Genomic DNA, 13,340 nt, shown 5'->3' on the forward strand with positions numbered 1-13,340 from the left:
GCTGGCTGACTTTATAGAGGTGGTAGTATGTAAAAATGAGCAGTAAAAGTGAAAACTTAGGAAAATACTTCATGTGTTTTCAAAAGTTAATTTTTATATGGTTAAAACAGCATTGAATAGATTATGAAGAGTCTTCTTGGTCATGTCAAGTTTGTATTACATTTATGAACACTGGAGCCAGGAGATGTTTTAAAGCTGTTAAGGAGTTCTCTGATGGCCTGGTAGGTTAAGGATCTGGTGTTGTCATTGCTGTGGTTCAGTCCCTGGCCTGGGAACTACTGCATGTCTTTGGAAGTGGTCGAAAAATAAACAGAGGTAATAGTCTACTTATGTCTAAGGTTGCTTTTTTGTTTTTTCAGGGCCACACCTATGGCATGGAGGTTCCCGAGCTAGGAACTGAATCAGAACTATAGATAGCTACTGGCCACAGCCACTCCAATCTACACCACAGTTCACAGCAACACCAGATCCCCAACCCACTGACTGAGGTCAGGGATTGAACCTGTGCCCTCATGGGTACTAGTAAGATTCGTTTCCACTGAGCCATGACAGGAACTCTTTAAAAAAAAAAAAAAAAAAAAAGAATCAAGTAAATATTTAAAAGATTGTCTAATGCTATAGAGAGGTTCAGTAAGAAAACTGGTGTCCACTGGATTTGAGGGAGATAAACACATTATGTGACAGCTGAATTTATGAATATTCATGAACAATGTCACAGAAGAAATGCTGGGATTGGAATTAAAACACATAGGCAAAACTTTCTGTTGTTCCTTTTCCAGGGATGACTGTCTATAAAAGTATGTCACAGTCAAGAGGAAGGTAACATTCAAGCCTACAAGAGTATTCTATGGAGGAAGAGGTCCAAGGACAGCCTCCTAGGGAACAAACACTGGAAAACAGGGAGTTAGTTCCATGGTGGTTGAGCAGGTTGAGGATCTTTTAACTGCTGTGGCGTGGGTGGCTACTGCGATGTGGGGTCAATCCTGGGCCCAGGAACTTGTTTGCTGAGGGTAAGGCCAAAAAACAAAAACAAAACAGAACAATGTACTGCCCCCCGCCTCCCAACCCAGTAATGAATGGAAAAGAGCCTTTCTTTCAAATAGGTAGTCAATATAAAGTCGAGATTAAGAAACATCCCCTAATGACTAAAGAAACAGTTGAGTATGGGTGAGAGGTGACAGAGAGCTCCTCTTTTACGAAATTTAATTGGGTATTTAACCAGTTAGGCAACAGGAGGGATGTTAGCCTCTATGTTAAAAAGAGCTCATTAGAGACACAAGACAGAGATAACTGATAGGCCAGTCTCAAAGCTGGAAAGAGATACTGTCAATAGCACAAGAGTAATCAGTTGGAATAGAGGAAAAGTACTTTCCCTGAGATATTTGCAGTTGGAATTGAGAACAATTCCTAGTTTTCATTTGATGTAGATGTCCGGCATTTGTGAATTAGAGTCACAGTGAATGCTAAGAACAGATGCTTATTTCCAAAGAGTCTCTGGTAGTCTCATTCAGAGATATCTCTAATATTTAAAAAGCTCCAGATAAACTTGAAACCAATGTCTTAAGACAATTACATCTCAATCAGAAAAAGCTCCATAGTTAATCCTAACAGATCCGACAACTGATCTGGAAATTGGCAACGCTTAATTTTAGAATCCTAAGAAAACAGAAAATAGTCAACACATATCATTGGGAACTAAGACCATTATCCCACACAAAAATGTATAGCAAGGATAGCTAAAGAAAGTCTCAGGGAAGATGGAACACTGTCTTGTAGTAAGAATTGAAGTTTGTGAGAAGAAATAAAAGGAATATTGTCTTCTTAAAATCTACAAATTTCAGGAGTTCCTGTCATGGCTCAGTGGCTAACGAATCTGACTAGGAACCATGAGGTTGCGGATTCGATCCCTGGCCTTGCTCATTGGGTTAACGATCTGGCGTTGCTGTGAGCTGTGGTGTAGGTTGCAGATAAGGCTCGGATCCCGAGTTGCTGTGGCTCTGGTGTAGGCCGGTGTCTACAACTCTGCTTGGACCCCTAGCCTGGGAACATCCATATGCTGCGGGAGCGGCCCAAGAAATGGCAAAAAGACCCAAAAAAAAATACAAATTTCATTGCTTATACCCTCTTGACAATATCCTTATTTCAACAATTTACCTACTTTTAAACTTCCAACTATCATGTTGTGTTAAATACTACAAAGTAATTTGTTAAAATAAGTTTTGGGGAGAAAAATAAGGACCTAATTATAACTTGCAAATTTAACAAATACTGTGTGAATCTTAAAAAAAAAAAAAAAAGACTAATGAATATAACAAAAAAAGAAAATGACTCAAAGATAGAGAACTAGTTATCAGTGGGGAGACAGGGAAGGGAAGAGGAAAGGGCAAGACATGAGTAGAGGAAAAAGAGGGATAGACTATGTATAAAACTACACAGCACAGGGAATACAGCCAATATTTTTAAGTTATAAATGATATAGTCCTTTTGAATCACTCTGTTGTACATCTGAAGCTTACATATATCAACTACACCTCAACTAAAAAATTTAAAGATTCTTACAGAACAGTTTATCTGAAATAGACAATTTTAGATTTTAGTTATATTTACCTGGCTGGATTTCTTCATGGCCTACCTGGCACCTAATGAATGCTTTGGAAGGTTTATACAAAATATTCAGGGAGATATACAGAGGTATCTAAGCATATCTCCAAAGGGAAAGATTTAGATTTGGAGGTAGAAATGGAAAATCAGGCTATTGTCAAAAAGGCCTGAACTTCTATTGTAGCAGTATATGGGGTCAGCTCCCTGAAATAAGGGACATTTTGTTGGGCAGAGGGGGAAGAGCAAGTTAAGTAAGAGCAAAAATGTACCCCTGGGGTGCCCTAGTGAGGGTATAGAGGTGAGCACCAGAGGGAAACCAAGACTGCTTGGGAAGCAGGAGGGTATAAGATAGAGAAAGGAGTGACATCAGTTCTCTTGGGTTCCCTTATCCTGCTGCTCTCTACCTTCCCAAGTCTTGCTTTGTTAAAAAAAGAGGGAGGGGGAAAGGGAGAGGATAAAACCAAACTGCACTTAATTCAGTTTTTGTCCCGGGGTTGCCCCTACTCTCTCCTCTGGAACTAGATGGAAAGATGAGAGGAACAACCTGATCTATCACCCTACCTTAGAAAAACTGAGGTAGAGGTGGATGACTAGCTATTTTTACTAATTACAACCACAAGCTTCCTTCCTGCAAAGGGTTCTGATTCTCTGGGATGCTGAGATGCCCATGTTGGTGCATTCTGAAACCTGTTTCACTTGATGGACTTTTGTAGTCAGCCCATCACTTACCTTGAAATCCTGTGCAATCTGGTTTTTACATCTTGACTATTTCATTAAAATTGCTAAGTATTATCAATGACTACTTGCCAAAACCAGTGTGCTTTTTTTATCCTCAAAGTATCTTCTTTTGCTTTACGTGAAAGTACATGTTTTCCTATGCTTCTGTATTTTAAGAATTTTTTTTTAAATTAAAAGATAAAAAAACAAAAAGACTTCCCTTCGTGGTGCAGCGGAAATGGATCCGACTAGGAACCATGAAGTTGTGGGTTTAATCCCTTGCCTCGCTCAGTAGGTTAACGATCCGGTGTTGCCTTGAGCTGTGGTGTAGATCGCAGATGCAGCTCAGATCCTTCATGGCTGTGGCTGTGGCATAGGCCAGCAACTGTAGCTCCAATTAGACTCCTAGCCTGGGAACCTCCATATACCTCGGATGCAGCCCTAAAGACAAAAGACAAGTAATAATACCTGAAGTATAGAAAATAAAACTTCCTTTCACATCTTCTTTCTGGTTCTAAAAAGTAACCACTGAGTTAACAATTTAGTATAGATCTTTACCAACTCTGGGAAAAAAAAACTCTTACGAAGTAATTTTTAGAAATTAAATGACATCACATATGTATTATTTTGTCTTTTCATTGACTCTCTACAACTACTTCCACTTTGACTAATGCATGTAGATCTACATTTCTACCCCTATATATTAATATGAATATAGCATAACTGATTTAGCCATTCTTTCACGGATGTGTATTCAAGTTCCTATTATTTACAATTACAAAGTATTGCAAGGACTATTCTAGTACATACAGCTGAGCAAGTTAGTTTTGATTTTACAACTGAATAGTTGCTAGTTCAAGGGTGATGTGTATTTAGAATTCTGACAAATGCTGCCAGTTGTCCTTCACGGGTCACTCCACTTTAGTCTTCACCAGCAGGATCTTCAGAGAGCTTTGTTTAGCCAATCCCTTCCAAAGCTCATTATCCATAATCTTTTAGTTTTTATTATTGTGAAGGTGATGTATAAACGGCCGTCTTTCTTTGTAGGGTTGCTCTTGGTATTTTTATCATGGTTCTTCCTCGTTAATTTTCCTATCAAGTTACTCTTTATCACTGACTTAATAAATATAATAAATATTGAGCCTATTCCTGGTCTCAACTTCATGGTACTATTTCTTGCAGCTTAAACCTTTAAGTTTACATAGTAAAACTTTTTTTTGTGGGGCTTAGCTTGTTTGGGAAGTCCTTCCTAAGATTTCTAAATCAAACGTTCTTTAACATTTTATATTAGTATCTTTTAATTCTAAAATTTTTGTATATGAAAAATCTGAAGACCCCTCATTTCTCTATTTGAAATGCCACCTCTATAGTAAACAGTTATTTCTGGATTTATTTGTTCCACTAATCTATCCAGTCCTGTTCCAATACCACTCTGTTCTAAATACTCTCACACTATAGTTCTGATAGGTATTTGGTTAAGTCCTCATTAGTTCTTTTTCAAAAATATTTTGGCTAACACAGTACATTTATTCTTCCAGATAAACTTTAAGATCACCTTGTCAATTTCCACTACAAATTACATTAGAATTTTTACTTGTAATGCAACAAATTTATGGTCTAAGAAGAATCATCTTTATAGTACTAAGCCTACTCATGTAGGGAACATACGTTACCTTTCCATTTTTTTAGATCTTCTGTAGCATCCATAGGTGAAGTTTTTATGGGTTTTTTCATTTAAATTTTATTTCTTGATAAGTTTATTTCTAGGATATTTCACTATCACTGCTGCTACTGAGAACAAGATTTTCCCTTACATATAAAATTTGATTATACGGAGTTCCCGTCGTGGCGCAGTGGTTAACAAATCCGACTAGAAACCATGAGGTTGTGGGTTCAGTCTGTGGCCTTGCTCAGTGGGTTAACGATCCGGCGTTGCCATGAGCTGTGGTGTAGGTCGCAGACGCGGCTCGGATCCCTCGTTGCTGTGGCTCTGGTGTAGGCCGGTGGCTACAGCTCCGATTCGACCCCTAGCCTGGGAACCTCCATATGCCGCAAGAGTGGCCCAAGAAATAGCAGGGAAAAAAAAAAAAGACAATAAAATTTAATTATATAATCTAGTATATAGGTAATCTTAATTCTGTATGTTGCTCTGATAGTTTATCATTTTACTACTCTTTATTCTAATATTTAATGGTATCTAAAAGGTGCCTTAGATTTTCCAGGTATACAGTATCATTTGTCTTATATTCCTCCCTTTCTAATATCTAACCTTATTTTTCTTATTATACTGGGTCCAAAATTCTCAGAACAATGCTGAATTGCAGCAGTGATACCAGATAACCTGAAGTATGACATTAAGCATGCTGTTTATTCCTAGTTGATACCTTCACCCAGTTAAGCAAGCTTCCTTTTATTTGTTTAATACGAATCTTATTCTTTTTGAATCAGTAATAGGTGCTAATTTTTCAAATACTTTTTAAGATCAATTTTTCTCTTATCTATCGATACTGGACATTTTCATTACTATATTGTCTACTGCTGCCTCATCCTTGTACTGCTTGAATAAACCCAACTTGGTTATGACATTATTCTCTAAATGCATTGCTGGCTTCATAGTTTCCTTGGGTTTTTTGCATATTTATTCATAAGTGAGTCTGAGGTTTAAGTTTTTTTTTCCATTATCCTTGTTTATATTCTGTTAGGGTTATGCTACCTCCAAAATTGTTAAGTCCTTGTTCCAAGTGATTTCTGTCAGGCATACATATGATGTTCTTTTATGATTACCAGTTTATTAAAGTTTTTTAACCCTTGAGCCAATTTTTTAAAATTTATATTTTCCTTAAAAATATTTCACATCCTATGTCGTGGCTTAGGGGTTAACAAACTCGACTAGTATCCATGAGGACATGGGTTCGATCCGTGGCCTGGATCAGTGGGTTAAGGATCTGGTGTTGCTGTGAGCTATGGTGTAGGTCGAAGATGTGGCTTGGATCCTGCATTGCTGTGGCTCTGGCACAGGCCGGTGGCTACAGCTCCAACTGGACCCCTAGCCTGGGAACCTCTGTATGCAGGGGTGTGGCCCTAGAAATGACAAAAAAAAAATTGTCCAAGTCAATTTTCAAGATTATTAGTATAAAATTACACTAAATAATTCACTTCTATTTTCAAAGTCTCTCATATCTGTAATATATTCCCTTTATTTCCAATATTTTCTCTCTTCAGATTTGCTATTTTTCTTTTCAAACACCAGTTACTATTATGATCAATTTTATTTTCTATGTCATTACCTTCTACTTTTAAGTTCTCTTTAAGTTAATTTTGGGCGATTTTTTTCTGCTTCTCTGTGTCTATTTCCTTTTCTGATCTTGCCCATCAAAAGTGTATCCTTTAAGAATGTGCTGCCTTATTACCTCAGGGTGTTTACCCATAAAACAAAGCAAAAAAAAAAAAAAAAAAATAGAGCCTTTACGTTATTATCTAAGTGGCTACACTGTACTAATTTAGAGTCAGTCATAGTGGGTTCCAATTCCCCACCTCCTAGTTATGTGATCTTGGCCAAATGTGATTTCTTCATCTGTAAAGATAGAAATAATAATACAGATTAAGCTTATTTGCACATTAGTTAGCACAGAAACAGGCCCATATTCGTAACCCAAGAGACATCTGATTAAGACAAAGGGCCTCAGTTACCCAGTTTTTAAAAATGAGGGAACTGGGCTGACTAATCCCAAATTCCCTTCCAAATGAAAAATTTTACTTCAATCAGTGCATCCTGCAGACAATCAACCCACCCATTCACCCACACAATAATTAGTAAGCCCTTCCCTTGAACTAAGTATTCTAGATGTTAGGAATGCCACGATGAATACAAACATAGTTCCTACCTTCCAGAAGGACAGAAGGGGATGTAGGTGTGAGGATCAGCTGTTAAATAGGTAACTACAATGCAAAGTGGTAAGTGGTCTAACAAAGGCTGTGGGAATTCAGAGACGGAGGAGTATGTACAACAAAACTCCAAGAACTAGGATGGGGAAGTTCCCTTGTAGTGCAGCCGGTTAAGGATCTGCTGTTGCCCCAACTGTGGTGTGGGTTTGATCCCTGGCTGGGGAACTTCCACATGCCACTGGTATGCCCCTCCCACAAAAGGTCTAGTTGGAAACCTAATTTAGGGACTTACTACTTAGTAGCTGTGTATAATCAGGCAATTAACTTTGGTGCATCTATCTGTAGAAATGAACAGTAATACTATCCAGGTAGTTTATGTTAAAGATTAGACAAGAAAACACAAAGCATTTGCCAGACTCAGGAACGCAACAAATGGAAACTATTGTTATAAAAGGCTAAAGAACGGTATTTGCCGTACTTCAAGAAAGGAAAGGCAGGGGTCAAGGGAATTTCCCAAATGTGTTCACAAAACAAAATTTGTTGGAAGGCAGTAAGGATGGGAAAAAACAGGGTGAGAGAAGAATCAAGGTGGGTGATGCTCTTGGAGGGCAGAGAATTCTAATTTCTCTAATTTCAATTGCTAGCGCAAAACCTGACCCATATACTTGCTATAAACATCAATGGAAGAACATACCTTAAGCAACAGGGTTGGAGAAAACAATCTGGGCCAAACTGCTGAAAGTAAACATTTTATAGTGAAAGGAACCTTGGAATCACGACACCTGGTGCGGTCTTTCGACCAATGACCGGTGTTTTATACTGGCTTTACAACTTACCTGCTGTTCAGCCTTAGCAAATTACTGATACCTTGAATCCCCTCACCTGTAAAATGGAGATTACACCTACCTTACAAAATTAGAGTGAGAATTGGTACCAAGCGATTATCAACGAGCCTGGCAGTAGTAAAACTCAATAATGTTAGCGCTGCAGCTGCTAACTTCTCCTTTAGAGCTGTTTTCCATACTTATGAAATGAAAGGGTAAAGACACATTTTCTCCAATGCTCCAACCAGCACTAGGTTTGCGAAGGACGAAAGGCCCCGCCCGGCCAGCGGCACACACACACACTCAGGTCACCTACGCCGACTGCAGTCCTGAAGCCTCCATCTGCGTCGCCGAGCCATGGCGGGCCCAGCGGATGCCTGGCCATTACACAGATAGGGTCTAGACAGAACGGGGGTGAAACTGAGTGGAATTTCACCAAACACGAATCCACACCACCATCTCTAGAGGCGAAGCCCCGGAATAAAAAGGGGAGGGAGCTAAAGCGGAGAAAGCGCGAGAGAGCGGGGAGGCCGGAAGTGACGCACGGCTACGAGGAACCGGAAATGACCGCAGCACGCCGGAAATTCATTCGTTTCCAAGGCATCGGCTTCAACACAGCTCCAGCCGGGTAGCTGGAGTCGGGACGCTGGAAAGCGACTGGGAGAAGAGGGTACCCGCCGACGGCGGTCGCCGCCACAGCGAGTCGCGGGGAGTAGCAGCCGAAGACGGCGGCCGCCGCACCAGCCATCGCGTGTGGAGGATAAAAGGCCACCACGGCGACCAGTCCAGGGAAAGGGTTAGTCGTAGAGAAGACAGTGACCACCGCTGCAGGGTCTCGACGGGAAGAGTAAGTGAAGATGTCGGCTTCTCCCGCAATGATTCGAGAAGAGTCAGTGAAGACCTGGGTCACCGCCGCAGTGTCTCTCAGGAGAGAGTCAGGAGAGGTGGTAGCCACCGTCCCAGCAACTCTTGGGAGAGAGTAAGGGGAGACCGCAGCAGTGACGTGAGTTTAAGTGAAGTCGGAAGCCACCCCACTAGTGACTCTGGGGGAACCGTCAGAGAAGACCGCGAACTCTGCCTCAGTGGGACTTGGGAGGTGATCAGGGAGGTCCGGGGCCCCCGAACCAGCGACTCCGGGGAGAGAGGCAGTGACGACCGGAGCCACTGCCTCAGCGGCTCCTGGGACGGCGGGAGTGTGGATGGCGGTCGCAGCCTCAGCAGTTCCTGGGAAGGGGTAAGTGAAGACCGCGGCTACGTGGCCAGCGAATCCTCTGCGCTAAGCGTCCGCGAAGACGCCAACCACCGCCGCTTCTGGGAGAGAGAAAGTGAAGACGAAGGTTCCCGCTGCCTGGGCACCTGGGAGGGATCGACGCAGGACGGCGGCCCCGGGCCTACAGACGAAGAGGAAGACAGCCGCTGCTGCAGTGGTTCGTGGGTCACAGCAAGCGAAGACCGCCGCAGCAGTAGAGGCCTGGACTCAACTCCTCCCCGGAGTCCAGGGGATCACACCATGCCTGGGGTGTCCGATTCAGGCCCCTCCACCTCCTCCACGGAAACTGCGACCCCATGTGAGTCAGACAACTTCGCTGGTCCTTGTCTGCCACACACCTTTTCTCACTTCAGCCGCAAGGGAGCCTTCGCCCCTTCTGGCCATTCCCTTTCTCACCTGCCACCCCTCATGACCCCTAATTGACCTATTTTTAGTGTCCTAAAGCTGTTCACCTGGCCCGCATTCTAACTCACTTCAGCTGTCCTTACTTTCCATCTGCCCCGCATTCTTGAGACTTCTTTCCCAGCTGACATCAACTCTTGTTAAAATTAATGGACCCTTTTAAGTTCCTGGCATCTCTGCAGCATTTGACTCCGTGGATATTGTTATATTATATTATATATTGGACTTACCTAATTTTCTTCCTTTGACTCTATTGACTCTCCCTTATCTGTCTATCTTTCTATCTATCCATCTATCCATTCATTCATGCATGCTGACTTTTCTTCAATCCTCTTCTAAAATGTTGCTTTTTTCCATGGATAGTGCCATCATTGATGCTTTTTTTCTTGTCATGTATCATGACTTCAACCCTACTGAGGACCTCCAATCTGTTATTCATTCGGTAAATGCTTATTGAGCGCCTATTGAAATATGAAATATTTTAATTAATGGAGTATGAAAATATGAAAAATATTGATAACATATATCTGCCTATGTGAGATAAGATGTGCTTTGTGTCAAGGATATGTGAGCAAAGAAGACGAGCACATTCCTTACCTTCTAGTGGGGAAGGTACATACTAAGCAAATAATGATTAATGTGGTGACTATTATAACACTCCTCTGAGTAGAGCGACCTTAGCGCCAGTAGGGGATGAGGTTGAAGATCAGAAAAAGCTGCCTAATAATGAGACTCAGCTAATAATGAGATCTCAACTCCAGATCTCTCCTCAGAGTATTATGAGGCTGCATAGGGTAACTGCCAGAAGTGTTGGCGAGCTCTTTACAAATCATTTTGATGTTGGGGAGCTCCCTGGTGGTCTAGTGGTTAGGATTTGGCACTTTTATGGGCACAGCCTGGGTTCGGTCCCAGGTCTGGGACCTAAGATACCACATCAAGCTACTGCATGCCATGCTCCATCTCCTCTCAAAAAAAAACCCTAACAATTTGAGGTCAAAAATTGTGCCTCTTTGTTTGGTTTAGGAAATGCTTTGATTGAACTATTTACTTCTTCCTTCAACAACTGTCTGTTCATGCTTAGATATCTTTATTGCTTCTGGTTCACAATGCACATCAACATATTTCACAGAACAGTAAGGCTGACAGTGCAGTCTTGATGTTTGGAACATTAAATCATAAAATATAAGACACTAAAATGTTTGAAGTAAAAATTGTGACCCGTCATTCCTTTCTTAGTGTAGGACATATGAAAAATTTATGAAAAACTTGATATGAAAAATATGAAAATATGAAAAATATTGATAACATGTATCTGCTTATGTGAGATAAGATTCTGGTAAAGCCTTTTCCCTGGAGAGTGGGCCTTTTTTACAGTGGGCCTTTTTTACATTGGGCATATTTCAAAATGGCTACTTCTCTACTTTACCAAAAACATGAAGTGATTTTTCTTGATTTTTCACTGTGATAACTTGGTGGGGTTTTGAAGTAAAAAATCTATGAAAATGAGGGGGCATCCTAAGACCATGGCCTGAGGAATTTTTCACTCAGGCCAGTAAATACCCAGCCCCTAGCAGTTTATCAAAATCACCATTTAAGTGTTTCTAGAAATTTATGGTTCCTGTGGCTTCTGCTCCAGATAAGCTGAACTTGATTGTGTTTCTCTGTATTTGCCTGTCTGTTCCATTTCAGGGTGACTGTTTGCCCTGAGACCTTAATTCTCTGATGAATCTAAGAAAGCTGTTTTCAGTTTGTTCAGCTTTTTGCCTCTATGTATGGGGGTGATAACTTCCATGCTCTTTACATACTGAAGAGCTAAAATCAAAGTCTGATTTTTTTTTTTTTAGGGCCACACCTGCAGCATATGGAAGTTCTTGGCCTAGCGGGTCAAATCAGAGCTGTAGCTGCTGGCCTAAGCTATAGCCACAGCAATGCAGGATCCAAGCTGAGTCTTGACCTACACCACAGCTCACGGCAACACTGGATCCTGAACTCACTGAGCGAGATCAGGGATCAAACCCAATCCTCATGGATGCTGGTCCGGTTCGTTACTGCTGATCCACAATGGGAACCCTTGAAGTCTGATTAAGATATTAGTCACAAACATCTCGGCAGTAAATTATTTGGAAAGCCAAAGTGATTTTGTGTTTTCAGTTCAGTTGTTGCTTTAGTCTTTTTTTTAGTTTTGTAATGTATTTTAAGCAGTTGGATTTTTGTCAGTAGGTGCCAGGAAGAAGGTGCATTTTGGTAGTATACATGATGCAGTCCGAGCTGGAGATGTAAAGCAGCTTTCAGAAATAGTAGAACGTGGTGCCAGCATTAATGAAGTTGATGTTCTTCATAAATTTACCCCTTTACATTGGGCTGCACATTCTGGAAGTTTGGAGGTAAGAAACTATATAAATTATTAAACTGAGATTAAGTCTGGAGCTGTTAGAAGTTTTGTAAATTTAGCAAACAGAACTAAGTCCTTAGGCTAGGCACTGCAAATATTTTTCTTTTCAATTCAGTCTAACATTTGGGTGTTTTGGTTACTATAGTTTTGTAATCAATTATCCTATAACTTGGTGGCATAAAATAACTTTTTTTTTTTTTTTGGCTGCTCTCATGGCACATGGAAGTTCCTGAGCTAGGGATTGAACCTGTGCCAGAGCAGCAACCCCAGCTGCTATAGTGACAATGCCAGATCCCTAACTCACTGTGTCACAAGGAAACTCCTATAATAACCATTTATTTATGTCCAGGAGTGAATCAGCAATTTGGATTTCAGGGACAGGCAGTCTCTGCTCCATTATATCTGGGCTTCAGTTAGAAGTTTTCAAAAGCTGGGGCTGGAATCTTCTGAGTGCTTGTTCATGCAGACGTCTGGTGATAAATGCTGGCTATAGGCTGAGCACCTTAATGGCTTGCCATGTGGGCCTTTTTGTGAGGTCTCTACACCTGTGCTAGCTTGTGCTTCCTCACAGTGTAGTGGCCAGGTTCCAAAGGCAAGCATGGAGGGTAACTTACAGAGAATAACATAATACATTCCTGGCTCTATCAAATCCTAATGTTTTTGCTGTAGTTGTTTCAGATTTTTCAAAAGGAAATATGGACTTCAAATGTATCTGTGATATTCTGAGCACCCCTTCCAGCTATCATTTCCCTCCTTCCAACTCCAGAGATAACTATTACTCTGAATTTGGTGTTTATTATTACTTTCTATATCTTATGCTGCATTATATATGATTATCACTGTTCTAAATGAAATATAAATGTCATCATATTTTGTGTATCATTCAGTGGCTTTTTTTTTCCAACAGCGTGTCTTTGAGTTTTAACCACGTGGTTACATATATGCACTCTAATTCATTTCTTTCAGCCATGTTGTAATATGCTATTCTTAGGTGAATATCAGAATTTATTCCTTTCTTTTTTTCTTTTTCTTTTCTTTTTTCTTTTAGGGCCACACCCGCATCATATTGAGGTTCCCAGGCTAGGGATCAAATCAGAGCTACAGCTGCTGGCCTACATCACAGCCAAAGCAACAGAAGATCCTAGCCACGTCTGTGACCTACAGCACAGCTCACGGCAATGCCAGATCCTTAACCCAGTGAACAAAGCCAGGGATTGAACCCGCAACCTCATGGTTCTTAGTTGGATTT

At 41.0% G+C, this 13,340-nt stretch overlaps 1 protein-coding gene and 1 long non-coding RNA gene across 21 annotated transcripts in view; one reads left to right on the forward strand and one right to left on the reverse strand.

The window, feature by feature from the left end:
- Positions 1–5,057: 5,057 nt before the first annotated feature.
- On the reverse strand, positions 5,058–8,565 carry LOC146399758 (uncharacterized). The gene is made up of 2 exons (XR_014814809.1): positions 6,370–8,565; positions 5,058–5,350 (listed from the first exon to the last, which is right to left on the reverse strand). It is a non-coding gene; the product is annotated as an uncharacterized LOC146399758 (long non-coding RNA).
- A 49-nt stretch (positions 8,566–8,614) lies between these two features.
- Positions 8,615–13,340, forward strand: part of ANKRD42 (ankyrin repeat domain 42) — a 151,127-nt gene continuing 146,401 nt past the window's right edge. For 10 of the 20 annotated variants that reach the window (XM_084975485.1, XM_021062580.2, XM_021062582.2 and 7 more), the window contains exons 1-2: positions 8,615–9,595; positions 11,917–12,083. In XM_084975485.1, the coding sequence (XP_084831611.1) occupies positions 9,538–9,595; positions 11,917–12,083 (225 nt within the window). In that variant the 5' untranslated portion in view covers positions 8,615–9,537. The remainder of the gene's footprint in view (positions 9,596–11,916; positions 12,084–13,340) is intronic. The other 10 variants (XR_014814806.1, XM_084975498.1, XM_084975497.1 and 7 more) reach the window with 2 other exon arrangements.

The sequence above is a fragment of the Sus scrofa genome, chromosome 9 (genome assembly GCF_054392235.1).
Source record: "Sus scrofa isolate SSC_HxYL_T2T_F1_AM1 chromosome 9, Sscrofa_HxYL_maternal_Yorkshire_Landrace_v2.0, whole genome shotgun sequence".
NCBI lineage: Eukaryota > Metazoa > Chordata > Mammalia > Artiodactyla > Suidae > Sus > Sus scrofa.